The sequence below is a fragment of the Coturnix japonica genome, chromosome 13, assembly GCF_054131305.1.
Source record: "Coturnix japonica strain WE chromosome 13, WE-NBRP24, whole genome shotgun sequence".
Taxonomy (NCBI): Eukaryota; Metazoa; Chordata; class Aves; order Galliformes; family Phasianidae; genus Coturnix; species Coturnix japonica.
In genome coordinates, this window is record NC_140675.1 from 2,080,781 (window position 1) to 2,096,156 (window position 15,376).

Here is a 15,376-nt window from a genome sequence, read left to right on the forward strand (position 1 = left end):
ACACAATACTCCTGCCATGTCTGTCTCTCTAATATCTCATATGGCAGCAAGCAGCAGGGGCTGCGCATGAGTCACAGCCACAATACACTGCACAGCCAGAGCCTCTGACAGAATATACAATAGAGCTGAGATGTCAGTGGAGGTGGCTTTGGAGTACTTTAAAAATGCTGTTCAAGTGCCAACTTTCACCTCCAAATACGACACTTTGTTCGCCCACCCACTTTCGTTCCAAGTTAAATGTTCCTTTTACTGCAACTCGACAGCTTTAATTATGAATTTATCTGTCTTTTTCTATCCCTATAACTGTTCAGTCTCTCATTTGTCTTGCTAAGATTTTTGATATGCTCCTAGATAGCAGCTGTATACTGTCACCACAGTACAAGTGGCCTGGTCAGACTCTCATTTGCAGGCTGGGCATCAGACCAAAACCTGCAATAAGCTGTTTGCCTCGAAAGCACAAATCTCATGTGTTCCCTCTGCAGAGAAAGAACAGAGAGATGGGGACACAGTGTGCTGATGAGCATCACTGTATCAGAACCACAATGCTTTCCTTTGCTCTTATTGCCTGAGAAACTTAAATACATATAAAATTCTGACCTGAGGAAAACGTGGATCCCACTGATGGTTTCACTGAGGATGCAGCTCCTTCTATCATATTTTGCCCACGACAGAAGACATCCATTTTAAACACTAATGTTTTAAACAGTAGCAGCACACGTAACCCTGCCGCCATCAATGCTGTGCAGGACTGATGTGTGGTAAAGCCTTCACCACCTAGCTCTGCAATAATGTTATATGGAGTGTCCTAACACTGCCTCTTAAACACCTGATCCATGGTCAACCCAAAATTGTCGCATCTGGCTGCATTCAAAATGACTGTAAGTCTAAACATATCAATCCTCTCATTATCCTTTGTGACTTCTAGGAAAGACTCTATCCCGTTCCAGTGTCAGCACTATCCTGGTCTATAAAGATCACCTCAGACGGAAGTGCATATCCCTCATAATCCAGTCTTTTGGGAGATATTTCATAACTTCATAAATTAATGTTGATTGCTTTAGAAGTAAATTTTTATCCCAGCATGTGAAGGGACCCAATGACTTCCACATTTCAAGTACGATTTTAAGGGAAAAGGACTGTACCACAGAAATACAGATGCTCCTAATCAATACGAAAATGTCTAATACCAGGCAGTAGCAATGTGCCTCACAGAAAGGGCAATGCAGAGCCCATTTGTTCTGCTGGATATATACAAGTTCATTATCGGTACTCCAGTCAGATCTGTACGTGTACAGTAATTTGAATAACCTTCGATATGATAGCATGCAGTCCTTCTGTGATTCCTTTTTCTGCCATTTGCTCTTTTCATCTCATCCCTTCCTACTGCTGTTTAAATTGCTATTATTAGCTATTAAATGATAAATGAATTACCTCTGAAGTAAGCATGAATAATTGTTCCCAGCCTGAGATAGGCTTGGACTGGTATTTGGTAACAGTCAACAAGATCTGTGTGGCTCCCAAGGTTATTTCATAATAATAATAAAAATCAATAGGAAGAAAACAGGGACAGCTCCAGAAAGTGTTAATGAAAAGTTGCTGAATTACAGTGGCTCACCTGTGCACAGCTACATAAAAGCCTTCTGAATACCAAATACATTAATTATAGACTGCATTGCTCGGCTGAACCTCCACAGAATTCATTGGGCTTGTATTCTCACACTAACAAAGGAGAGACGCTGAAGAGTGCTGGATGAGAAGGATGAAGGGAGGGAGGGATGGAAGAAAGTTCATGTTCTTATTTACAAAACACAATTATCAATATATATGTACTGAGAGTAAAATCTGAATCCAGTAATAGATCTAAATCCAAAGTTGGAGGTGTTTCCTCTCATGAGCAGGCACATCAAGGTTTTACGTCAGACCCTGGACAGAAAGAAGATACTCCCCTTTTGCAGCATCTGTATGAAAGAGCACTGTAGAGTATATATGTATTTAAGCAATACCTCCTGGTAGTCATAAACTGATTCTGACTCCTTACAGTAATGTGAGTCTACCCCAGAACTCTGCAGCTGCTCTCATAGCTGACACACTCCTTTACTGTTAAAAGTTAGGCGGTGCCCTTGAAGAGTTATATGAAATACATTAGCAGCTCCTTTTGCTCCATGTTCTACACCACTAACATGACACAGTATGGCAAACACGAAACTTGGATTTACCTAATAAGCTATCACCATCACCATGCCCTTTTTGCTCAGGCATCCAAACACAGGAATATCACATTCATAGATGTTCACAAAGCAGTAGAAACTTCAAATTCCTCTAACAGCTACATAACCTGTGACCAAGCTAAAAAATGGAATCAATAAATAACCTCTCCTTCTGAAAGCTGCCCCAAGATATTTAATGTCTACAGATGATCAAGGTTAAAAATGTTCCAAATCTTTACTTAAAGAAAAATGAACGTTCAATCAAACAGAAATCTGAATCAAAACTACCAGATGATTCCTGCTGATGTTTTCCAGGGAATTAGATTCACAAAATGATGAAAGAGCCCTTTCATCTCCATGCATGTGTCAGAGGACTCCCCAGAGTCCAACCGTACAGACTGCCCCAGTGGATCAGGTACTCAGCCTGTTGGAACCATGAGGAGATGGGGCATTTGGGAGGGTGAAGCACTGTCTTGCACTCAAACACTTCAGCCAAAATTAGTTCCAGTTCATATAATTTAAACGAACAAACAAAAAACTGTAACAACAAATGAAACCCACATTCACCTGTAAGCAGAGGAAGACACAAACCAGGAAGCAAGGGAGCCATTTGCCATCACTGCACAGAACTATCATGTCGTAATTCTGCTGTTTAAATATGTGTTAAAGATGCATGAATTGAAACCAACACGCCTCGTTCCTTCTTTGTTCTTTTGCTCTTTGAACTTCCCACCTTTGGGTCTGCTTCACTCTATTTTGATCTGAATGGCATTTTGGCCACATAGCTTAAAAGATGAGCAGAATTGCTTGCACAGCCATAATCAGGCGAGGATGCATTACAGAGAAGAGATGGGAAATCCAACAGTTCAATACTATCTAGGATTGTGATGGTGCATCAATGAAGTATAGGAGAAGAGCAAGCACAGTTCCAAATGATCTACAAATCCTTCTTGTATATTATTGGATTTGCCATCCACTCACTGACCATTTTAACTGCTCACTGTATGGAAGATGAATAGATTGCACCTGGACAAAGGGCCATGGTAGTGATTAAACATTCTGCTTCTGATTAATATCACAGTAAGGTATATTTACCATCTGGGGAGGAGAGAAATTTATCTCTGTTCAAGAAACATAAGAAATGATAAAGAAACACAAGAGATGAATAATATCTGAGTCAGCAGAAAACACTTAATGACTTTGCAAGGGTCTGCCTCAGTATGTAAGAAACACCTCCCAAACAAAGGGCTACAACTGCTGCAGTGTTTGCAAAACACTCAAAGGCACAAATGCAAAAAGAGAATGAACAGAAGTGCCATCCGTTCAAAACATGAGGAAAAAGGGGAAAACACCCTTAACAAGGTAATGCTTTCTGAAACCTGCTCTTAGTGAGCAGTCACTTCTCATCCTCTTTGTGGTCATGAAAAATGTGAAGTTACCTGGGCAGCACTGACTTAAAACCCAATTGTTTCATAGCAAATGAGGCATGAAACTTATTATCAAAAAACATGATGTCTGAAGTACATGCTGTCATTTTGTTTTCCCAGAAGACAGCTTCCGAATGCCTGAACTGACTGCAAGACATGGCTGGAAATACAAGAATTAGTGGCTCTTCTTGAGCAAAAGCAGAGTTGTGAAGCCAACATCTACAGCACTGTATCTTTGTGAGATAAGAGAGTAAAATGCCTCTACAATCAACTGATACATTACCTTGTTTTTCAGAAGATGGCTGCAAAATGCAGTTAACCCTCCACATATTTGACATTTGACTTGGCAGAATGGTCCTTAAAACTGGCCTGCTGGTAGAGGAATAGCCTTTTGATGCAGAAAAACACCTATAAAAAGTTTCTGAAAAGAAAAACCCACAAACTAATAAGTTCTTTAGTAGGTCTTGTGCAATATGAGGGTGACGGCACCTAAACAAGTGTGAGAGTTAAGGAGAAATGCCCCAGGGGCACAGGATGCTAACTAAAAGCTGGCTGATACCTTGAACAATTTAACCACTAGACAGGCAGTTATGAGAATTGTATTAGGATGATCAAGAGTTTGTTCCATCCCCAGATGCATCTATGCTTCTGAAGTTTGCAGGATGTTCTCTGGATGATATTCTTTTTGGAAACATTTAAAGAATCACTTGTTTTTGTCTTCAACTAATAATCATGGGAAGCAATATATTAGGTACCAACAACCTTTGGAGTACTGGTTCCAGGACTCTGCTAGCACATCATTTACATACCATTTAAACAGAGCTAAAACAAAAGTCCCCTTACTAGACTTTCCCCAGTTTTAGAAAGGTACAGCATTGAGTAGAGCATTGAGTAGGAAGTAAATAGGAGGTTTTTGTGGAGAGAGAATATCTGAGTAAGGAACTTGCAGTGTACTGTAGAGATTTCAGAGTTAAACTATTTCCACACAGTCAAGCACTTTCAGGTAATCCAGAATCCTATGATCTCACTGCATCTCATGGCAATAATCTCAGTAGTTACCTGTTGGTCTTTAAGACAGCTGCCCTTAGAGAACCAGAGATGAAGAGTTGTTATGTGAATTTCATGTTCTCCAAGGATTTCCAGGTTCTGGGGGAAATACTCTACTGTTCTATTAGTAATGTAGCCCCAGAGACAAAAATTCAACTCCCTTTTTGCTTATTTTCAGATATAGCTACTTTGTTACCCTGCCTCTGCTGGGAACTTACTACACAGTTAATGCTCCTGAATGACTTCATATACTGTATGTGCTAGACTGAGGTCAAGAAGGAATTCTTGCCTGTGTTCCAAAATACATTTTGTTAGGACCACTAAAGGTTTAGCACACCTTTCTTTGGCTCACTGGAGACTGTACACTGAACACTATGAAATCAGGTGGGAGAAATCCCCCATTCACACAAGATGCCTCCATTAGACCAGTCATTTCCCCAGTAGCTATTACCTTGCTTCGATCTACCGCTCACTGACTCTGACAGAGCAAATAGTTTATTCTAGAGAAGTAGCCAGTGTCCAGCCTGCTCCTTCATCCTCCTCACAGCAGTAGCGGAAAAGTAAGGCTGCAAAATGCCCTGAGCAGAGACAGCTCTAAGAGGAAAATTAAAAGACACATCCAGTTATAAACGTTGACAGGTGAAAATGTTCGCTGTTGGAGGGAGATGCTGAGATGCCAAGTCAATGCCACGCACACCAGACACCATGACAAAAAAAAAGACACAAACGCAGAACATGAACCGTAGGAGTTTCGTAACATAAAAGACCTCTGGCTTGTGATCTATGTACCTTTGCCATGAGACATATCACCTGGAAGTCAGATCTGTCCAGTACTGGATTAACTTCTCTTTCCATGGCTTGACCTGTCACCCGGAGTACTATAGAGACGGGCACTCAGAAATGCACATTTAGAAAATTAGATAGATGTATTGAACATAAGCACTGTGCAATTAATCTCACTGATCACAGCTGGAGTGGTCAGAGCAATTTCAGCATGTTTTCTGCAAAATAGAACCTTATCAACTAAATAAAGATCGTATTTTCATCAAGGTCGAGTGACAGTCATCGTTTTCTTCTGACACTGTTAATCCTGCTCTGATAGGAAACATCCATATGTGTATCTTTCTCTAGGTGAGAAAGTCAGTCAAGACAGTCTTCTGCAACACGCTCTACCAAAAACAAACTTAAGCTGCAGTCAGACCCATTGGCTCCCACTTAAACACCCACTATTCATTACACAGTACAGAGGTCTGGAAAAGGGATTGCCTGCAAGGTGTTTAAACCACCTCTGCTCACAGTGTAAAGCACACAAGAAAGACATCCCACAGTGTAACCATTTAGGTCGCTCCTGTGTAGCACCTGCAGGCCCCGAGTTCAACTCTGCTTTGGCAAAGGTACAAAAATAATTTGGGTTATTTCCATCCTCACAAGAGGAAAGCATAGAAAGTGTTCAAGTGTTTTTTGTGGTAACTACAGAAGACAACAGCACTGGTTCTAAGCTATAAACACTTCCTGCTCCTTAAACCATGAAAGACAGCTCTAGTCTTGGCAAAAGTAGACTATAATTACCATTGATGTAGTGACACACCACCAGTAAGCAGAAAGACTCTGCTGAGCTCCCTGTGCTACCTAAATGGAGAAAGACTGGATTTCATCTTTACAGAGTAAGATTAGACCGAGTGGAACCCCACACTGCAACCTCCAGTTCTGATGGATAATCAGTTTTTTATTTCATAGTCTATGCATTATTTTATTTCAAAGTCTGAGCTGGGGGAGAGGCCTGGATACAGCTGCTCTCCTGCCCATAGCAGTGTGCTCTCTTTATTCTGCATTCTTCCTTTGGTTGCTTTAGGCCTCTTATTCCCTCTAAAATCAAATTATGCAGTTCTCTTGGCGAGACTCAAAGAAACCCAGAAGCAAAATATTAATTTTCTGAATCAGAATCAATAAGCTGCACAATCCTTTTCAATGAATTATTTATCATAAAATAGAATACACTTACAAGCCAAGCCCCTTGGTCCCCACATCTCCCTTTTCCTGATCTTTTGCAAAAAGCTCCTGTAATATGGCAAATCTTTAGACAGGAGCAAACAATGTAATGTTTACTTGTACTACAAATGCCAACTAATTGCACCTAACCCATCAGAACTCCATAAATCTGCAATTCCACCCACTGGAGTGAAAATGAACAAGTAACCATCACACTGCCTTCAGCAGTGACATCCCATCCCCAGATGACACAGAACCTTGAAGGGACAGAGCGCTTTGCTTTTGACCACCACAAACAGATATGGAATGGCATGGGAGCTGTACAAGGTAAGGGATTTTTCTTTAATTCTTAACTTCTTTAAAAGTATTTGTCATTAGAGAGCTGCTATATTGGTAAAGGTTCATCGCCCACACAACATCAGGAAAAATGAAATGAATGCTCACTAACATGAAACCAACCAAAGAAAAAGGTAATGGAAAACCACACAAATGAGAGAAAGTGCTCATGGAGTTGGTATGACCAACTTATTTTCAGTGTCTGGGACAAGTCAGAGTTCAATATTTTCCTTCCCTGAAGTTACTTTCATGCAAAAACTCCTCCAGCTCTAATTCAGAATTGGAAAATCTGATTTATATCTCAAATTCATCCACCTGGCCAGGCTTCAGTAGCTCTCTCTAATGAGACACCAACGATTTCTCGGATGGCTGTCCCCAGTACTGAAACCATTTAGGATACATGTTAATTGCTTCATTTATGTGTTCATATGTACAAGTGAGCACAGCTATACAAAAGGAATGTCTCTATATTTTAGTTCTCTTTTTTTCATTGTTCCCCATAAACATTAAAAACCACGAACAAGCTTGTAAGAATGGTTTCAGGCATGAGGAACAGGTGGTGCGAATGTCAGTTAAGTATTCCTGCAGGGGGAAGACTGGAAGTTTGCTGTAAATTATGGGGGCATTTCTGCAACAGAAAAAATTGGCTTTTCATTGATGAAGCTGGAAGCACTCTTTGATAACAAACCCACTGGGAACTTCAAATCATATCACATCACTCAGTTATTTTTTCCTCCATTTGTCTTGGAAAAACAGTATTGCAAGAGTAAGTGCTTGCATGTAGAACTAGGAATAGCATGGTTTAGAAAGAGCACATACATTTCTGCTTCATCACAGCTGAAGCATCCCATATTCTGACCTTTACCCAGGCCAAATTCCCCACATATGAGGCAACCTCACTTGCATACATCCCATTGAACACAGGAAGCTAAGAAATGAATTTTGCAATTAGGAAAAAACACCTCCCATATGGTTGTTTGGATAATGACTTCATCACACGCACCAAAAATCACAAACCTATGCTTCATATGTCTGTAGGATACAATGCTGTGAGGAAAAGAGGAATGACTGTGCGAATCCTTGCAGAATCAGGCATACTGTTTCTAAATCATACCATCAAAGTCCTTCACCTAGAGAACATCTTCCCTGTAGGAGATTGACTCCACAGAGGAGATCTGAGGTGGACAGAGTATCACCTGAAACTTCAGTTTCCTGTTGATGAATTCACTGAGACAGTGCCATCCATACGCTCAAGTAATATTTTGAGAGGAAAATGAAATTTGTAAGGAAACTGTCACTGACCTTTGTGCCCGGTCTGTTATTGTTATCTCTTCCTCCAGATCTAGGAGTAGCGCTGCCTGAGCCATCACCTTCTTGCTGCAGGGCAAGGATTTGAGGTGCAGAATGAGCAGAGCAAGGCAAAACTTGCTTCCCATCTCCTCCAGCTCTTGAGTTCCCAGCTGCAGGCCCTGGTGGAAAAAAGGAGGAAGTTTCATTGGTGAGTGTACAAAGCGCAGGTGTTGGGAGACTGTTTTTCAGAAGGACAGCTCTTAGTATTACAGTATCACCTCATTCAGGTTCCCATACAGTCAATCATGAATTCAATGATAGCATTTGTTCTACAGGATCTATTCTAAAATAGCTTCTATTTTACAGAGGCAACAGAGGCAAGTAGTGTAACTGCTCTGGTTACTTACACTGAAGTTGTCACTGTACAAATTAGACTCATACCCCAAGAGGATCTGACTAAATACACTCTTACAAATCATTAGGTCTCATCTTTTTTCTCTCTCTAGAAGCGTCATCTCCCTAAGCAATGGGAAACAAATAGGTTTTATGACTGTAAATACTGGACAGTGGCAGAGATTAGAGAAAAAACAGTGAAGAGGGGAAGGAGGGAACATCTTTAACAAGTTATGAATTGCTTTTTAAGAAAATCAATTACAAAGTAATTGCAAAATAACAAATAACTCTGAGGAATTTCTCAGTGTATTAAAAGCCTATGTCTCTAGTAGGGACGTGCAGGCAAAGAAATGCAAAAACAGGACTGGGATTATCAACATCACCTTTCCAAGAGGACTCCTTCAAGCTGTGGATCCTCACATGGAAGAGCCCTGACTTTGAATTGTCTGTGCATGCTTTTTCACTACTTAAAAAAATAAAGACCCAACAAAAAAGTAACACATCAAGGGCCTACATAGGAGTAATCCGGTGTAATTACTGGTAGTTTCTCACAAGCAGTGAGATGGCAAGAGACCAAAAAAAACCTCCAAAACCACAAAAGAGTCACCGAAAATAACCCAAAGAAACTGCAAAATCCCTCATCTTTGGCATTTAGTGATCACATCATGTGTTACTCCTTAATGCTATCACACCAGGGGTTGAATCAATTGCTGAACAATTGCAGCCTTTGTCAGTATCAGCCCCGTGTGCTTTTGAAGCACAAACCATTTCTGCAGCCAACCTTCTGACAAGAACTCCAATCCCATTTCCAGGACTGTTTCCTTAGCAACTGCCATAAGTCCGTGCTCACAGCCCTGGCACCAGCCACAAGCACAGTGTGTGCTCCACACCAGCATGGCCTGCTCTTGACCCTTCACTCGGTGTTTGTTACTGCACATCTTACAGGTAACAGAGCCCATATATTATATATATTATATATTATATATATATAATATACCAGTAACTGATAACAGGGGGCTGAGCTCCAGTCTCCTGTTTCTTAGTAGTTAGTTTTGTTTTGCCTTCTTTAATTTGTTTATGTTTCCTATGTAAGGTTGCACTTATAATTTCTCTAGGATCTTCTGCACAGCTGAGAGAAATTGGGAGCCAACAGCATGGAGGTGGATGGAAAAAAGAGGCTTCCCAAGTGACCATCTACAGCTCCCTTGTAATGCTTTTTTTTGGTTCATGTTTGTTAGAGGCCACAAAATGTCTTACAAGGCGAATGCCTTCACTTCAACTCCAGCAAGTCCAGCATGTACAAATAAAATCTAACATTAAAGCAGCCCTATCTGATAACAAACACATTTTCCTATAGTAACCACATTGAAATTCTGCTTGTTTTCTCAAACTATATGAATAAATATGAATAGGTAATTATAATAATGAATAATGATCAAATAATGCATTATTTTGAGCTTGTACATATACTGAGTGGTTGGACAGCTAGATAAGCAGAGGACGTGCCTAGAAGAGCACACAAACAATATGAGAAAACAGAGCCTCCCTGCCAGGCGTAGACAAAGGACTCTGGAGATCTGACTTCTGCTCTCAGAAAGTCTCTTAAATATCTTTAAAGCAGTCAGCAAATCTCTAACACCATTTCTTCTCCCATCCTAATCACTGCAAGCTTTGCTAAGTAAGAGCCAGGTGCAATGAACTATAGTAATTATTAATAATGGGAAGAAAATAGATGAAGAGGCTTAGAGGAACCAATGGTCATTAATACAAAACAACGAGGGCCTAGCAGCTCTACATAGATTCCTCACTTCCATTATTTTACTTCAGAAGACATTTTAGTGTGGCAGTTACAATTGGCAGGTGGAAATGGTGACATTTCTGAGCAAAAATAAGTCACTTCCACAGCAAAGGAATTATTCTCTCAGGGGTAAAAAATACAAGGAACATCTTGGGGCTTTCCCTGGGGTGTATCTTAGGGTCCTGTTTCCAGGATCCAGGCAGCACACTAAATACCTATCAATCCAGGAGATGCGAATAGTGACAGTGCTAAAACTCAGCCTGTGGGCTTACAATTCCCCAGGGTTTTATTCAGGATATGAAGAGGCCTTAGGAAACTATGAACAGAGAAATAATAATAATAAAAGTATAATACACCTGAGAAGCCTCAGACAGTAAGTGCTCATGCTCTGAAGTTAGCTGCTTTATGATGGACCCATATTGCTTCGAGAACAGACAGCTCGGGAATAACAGCTGGAAACCTCAGCTAGAACATTACAAGTTAACACATTTAATTCACTTCAAACACAGGCAGTCTTTTATTTTCCAACTCAGACAATGCTCTCCCTCTTCTTCCTCAGCTCTCAGCAGAGGCAGGAGCTGGAGCTGCATTGGTGACTACCATTAAAGTGAAGATGCTGACAGAACTGATGCATCAAACTAACAGCATTAATGATATCTGCCAGCAGTGCCAAGAGCTGGTGCTCTGGGTAGAAACCAGCCCCTCCTGCCTTGCTTGAAATTCTTGAAATTCTACAAGAGATAAAGAAAGAGAAGTGGTGAACTTTTGATTTTGGTTAAGAAGCTCCACAGCAGTCAAGCTGGATTGTTTCTACTCACAGTGACAATATATAACCCGTTTGCCACTACCATGCAGGAGGAAGCTGTTCTACCTGCCATCAGGTCCTCTGCAATGTCCTGAACTCTCAGAGACCCTATCTTTCCCCATCACAATCCTACATGGCTCCATCCTCCTCTGGAGGCATCTGTATGAGAAGCGGAGTGCAGTGCAGTCTTCCAAGCCAGCAAAATCTAAGCAAAGTCTGAATCAGAAAACTGTACCAGAAAGCTGCAGACAAGATCATCAGTCTTAATTAGTTTAGCCTCATGGATATGCTAACAAAGGTATTCTTCTTTGATGATCAGCTCATATCTTTGCATAGTTTCTGCTCTTCATAACATGAAAGTGCCAGTCTGGATCAGCATTGGCTCAATACACACATTGCTGCGCAATACAAATATGCCCACTGGTCCCCTGGGCCCCCTCATGCATGTCTTTTGAAGACATAATGTTAAAGGATAACAGGTTTATAGTTTCCTGGCTGTTATAAAGAATAATGGGACTAGACATTATTTGCTAATCTCTTCTCATTTTTTCATACCACAGCAGACAGTATGGTAAGAGACATCACCATGCTCTAATATCTGGATGTATCTGTATATATGATTTGGTGGGAAGAAACATTCCAGAGGAACTCAACATGGCTAATCAGATGAATTAAATGAACACAACCTATTAGCTCTTGGTCTAGTTAAACCAGTACATTTGTTCTCTGCCCAAACTGTTTTTATCATAACAGGGCAGTGAGGTGTTCATCTGCATCTCCTAAATGACACTGTGTCACAGTAATAGGAAACACGGAAGGAGGGGGAAAAATAAGAAAGCTATTCCGTGATTTATCATTTGGCCAAGATAATGGCAATAAAAATTCTCCTAATGAAAGTTGATGAAATTATACCGGAAAAAGAGTTCATTCGCATTCAGCACTGATGCATCAACTATATATTCACAACTAAATGCTTCCAACGTCTCTCAATTTACCTAAAAACACATCACAGGCTAAGAGACAATGTAATGGGAAAACTTCGTTATTCATTACTCATATGCTTTAAACAACCCCACAAGCCAAAGGCAGCGATAGTTTCATAACACAGATATTGTTGAAGGTGGAAGGACTCCAGAAGTTAAATTAGAATTTTCTCTCTCCACCAGGGTAACAAGAGCTGCAGTTAAACTGGAGTTGAAAGATATTAATAAACACAAGTAGACAACAGATTTCAGAGCCATCATTTTTCTCTTGCGTTCAGAGAAAAGGGATCTTTGGCACACAGTACGGTCACTTTTGGGCACTGTTCAATCCTTGAGGCAATATTTTTCCCTGCAAACTTACTTCCAGTCAACACATACACACACACATGCAGAGTATACTCTGCATCTCAACAGCTTTACACATGCACAATGGTTATGCCCTAAGGCTGGGTATAAATAAATTGGCAGTCTGGTTTCCCACTAATTCCATCAGTGAGCTCTCCATTGGAATACTAATAGAAACTACTTCGAGGCTGCACAGGACAAACCACACAGCTGAATGAAACATTTGGTGCCTGCAGATGAAATTTTAGCCTGGGCCAGCCCCAAAAGATAGTGTCCTTTAAACCCCTGTGAAAGAAAACATGCTGATGCACAATGGGGAACCAGCTATTGAGATGAGGACAGTAGGGAACAAGCCAGTTTTTCTCATGGCCCAGAGATCCCTAAGCAGTAGGTATGACATTCTAAACAGACAAAGTTTAGGGGATAGAAATTTGGGCCAAAAGATTTCAAAGGGATTAAGCAAGCAGAAAAGGCTGAAGATGGAGAAAAAAAATTGGGTAGCTTGAATTTCTAGAAAGATGAGAGGGGTTGAGTTAAAGACAGAAGATAAAAGGACTGGAGAGATAAAAGGATGAGAAAGAGGGAGGGGTGGTTGAGGTCAGTGGATGCTGATGTGGAGGAATGATAACAAGAGGAAAACTAATGGAAACCTCAATCCCCATCTCACTGTTGGAGAGGTGTGCTTCGTTATGAATGCCCATCCTCGCTTTCCTCAGTACTTTGGCTACTAGGTGAGGAAACAAGGCCCAGCTTGCTGTCAACCCTCCCTGAAAATCTGCTGAATTTAGCTGATGCTCTGATTCAGCTGGGACTGAGCAAACTTCTTTGTTTCGTCACAAGATGGGTTATTGATTTGTCATTCAAACGGACTCTTTCCCTGGCTAAAGATGCTACAGGCTAGATTGTTCAAGGGATGGAGGAAAGCAGATCAGAGAGCAGAAAGAGGCCTGAAAGGCCTGTTTGTAAGAGAACTGAGGATTTAGCAAATGGTAAAACTGGTTGTCAAGTTCTACTTATTCAGATAGCATAGATAGCCAACCAAAGTAAGCATAAAGATGGGGATATATTCTCATCACCCTCCCCCAGAGACTGCACACTCACACAGAGCAGTAGTGGTTGGGTATGGAATGCTTCCATACTTGCTGGATGCTGGTGCACCTCTTTCGCATTGCTTCCTGAGATGGAAGGTAGTACATGGTACCAGAAGGTCCAGTTTTGCCAGATCACTTCTTGGGTATCACTGGGACCAATGCATACATTTATGTGGGGCATAACTGTGAAAAGTGGCTGAATCAGGAATAAAAGATGGACAAAAATAGAAAGCAAAACCAACGTAGATGAGCCATAAAGAAGGTCCAGAGGGCAAAGAACAAAAGTAGTGGGAATTGTCAGTATGTTTTTGTTGTTGTCATTGTTTGTTTGTCAGGAAAAACAACAACAACAACAAAACAGAAAATAAATAGAAAAAATAAGTGCTAATTCTTGAAAGAAAACAAATAGTGCTCCAGATAATTAACTCTCCTACTTGGCAGACAAGAAGAAGAAATGGGGAAACTGTTCAAGGTCATACAGTGATTCTGGGGCAGTGTAAGAAAAGAAAACTACTTTACACTGGTGACAACCAAGTGCTTTGTTCAAGAACATTTCTGTCTTTAATGCAGGTTCCAGTACTGGCAACAGGTTAACTGCTGTTACCCCATCTGACTGTGCCTTCAACATTCATCTGTAGTCTACCCACGGCTTTCTCTCACTCGTACACCTTCTGCTGTGTGAACTCTATGGAACCTGGAACAAGTCACAGCCAGGTTATAGCCTGAGGTGCCTGAAGATTAAATGTGAGGTGGAGCTCTAAGTACATCTGAGAGTCTGTGTCAAATGAATTAGCTCATAAAAGCAGTCTGGGAAAGCAAGAAGTTGAATTTTTGCAAGTCCTAAATTGGCAGTTTAATCCCTGGATCACTTTTCCTCCCTCTCTACTTCCACTTCTCTGCTTGTATGAATAACTTCAGCATACAGAAAAGTGAGCAGACTCCAGGCCCACCCAAGCATTTTCAGCTATGAGTTTAACTCATTTGGCCATATTTCACCGTGGGAGTTAAATAACTTCCTAATCCTGGCTGGTGATCACCACATGCTTGGCAACAAAAGGATTTATGATGTTTATTCTGGCTAACGTAAATACAGATGCTATTCAGAAAGCGTCTAACCTGTTTTGAACATTCTTAGTACAGTATTTGTCTCCATAATGTCATTCACTATCAGGTTCTCCTGGTTAATTATGTGTTATATAAAGAACCAATTGTATCTTTTCATGAAATGCCCTCCATATTGTTCTATGTTACACAACACCTTGTTATTTTTCTGTGTGGCTTTAAAGCAGAGCAAGTATTTATAGTTACTGGGAAATTACAAAGTAGATTTTATTTTGAAATTCACTATACTATAATCTGCAATATAGAAAGCTTTGAAGCCTTTCCCTCTTACTCTGATAAAACATATGCCATTCTGCCCATCCCAGAGGTGATGAAAATATGTATTGACCAAAATGACACAGCAACACTAGTACGCTTTTCTTCCCCATACAAAATAAGACCCCATGATGGATCATGGTATCACTTTTGCACCAACATAATGATTTAGGCACTAGAGTGCATTTAGAAAGAAGCCAGCACAGCATGACCCAGACATCACAGCATGCTCCAGCCTGATAGCTGTCTGCCCCATAGGATCTCTGGTGCTCTGTTCCCATGCTAGCA

At 40.7% G+C, this 15,376-nt stretch overlaps 1 protein-coding gene and 1 long non-coding RNA gene across 2 annotated transcripts in view; one reads left to right on the forward strand and one right to left on the reverse strand.

The window, feature by feature from the left end:
* Window positions 1-15,376, reverse strand: part of LOC146758570 (cytosolic carboxypeptidase 4-like) — a 101,933-nt gene that overhangs the window by 15,077 nt on the left and 71,480 nt on the right. The window contains exon 5 of the mRNA XM_085514565.1: window positions 8,309-8,475. Coding sequence (XP_085370691.1) covers window positions 8,309-8,475 — 167 coding nt within the window. The remainder of the gene's footprint in view (window positions 1-8,308; window positions 8,476-15,376) is intronic.
* LOC146758571 (uncharacterized) lies at window positions 9,505-14,310 on the forward strand. Its single transcript, XR_014934018.1, has 3 exons — window positions 9,505-9,634; window positions 9,805-9,896; window positions 11,047-14,310. It is a non-coding gene; the product is annotated as an uncharacterized LOC146758571 (long non-coding RNA).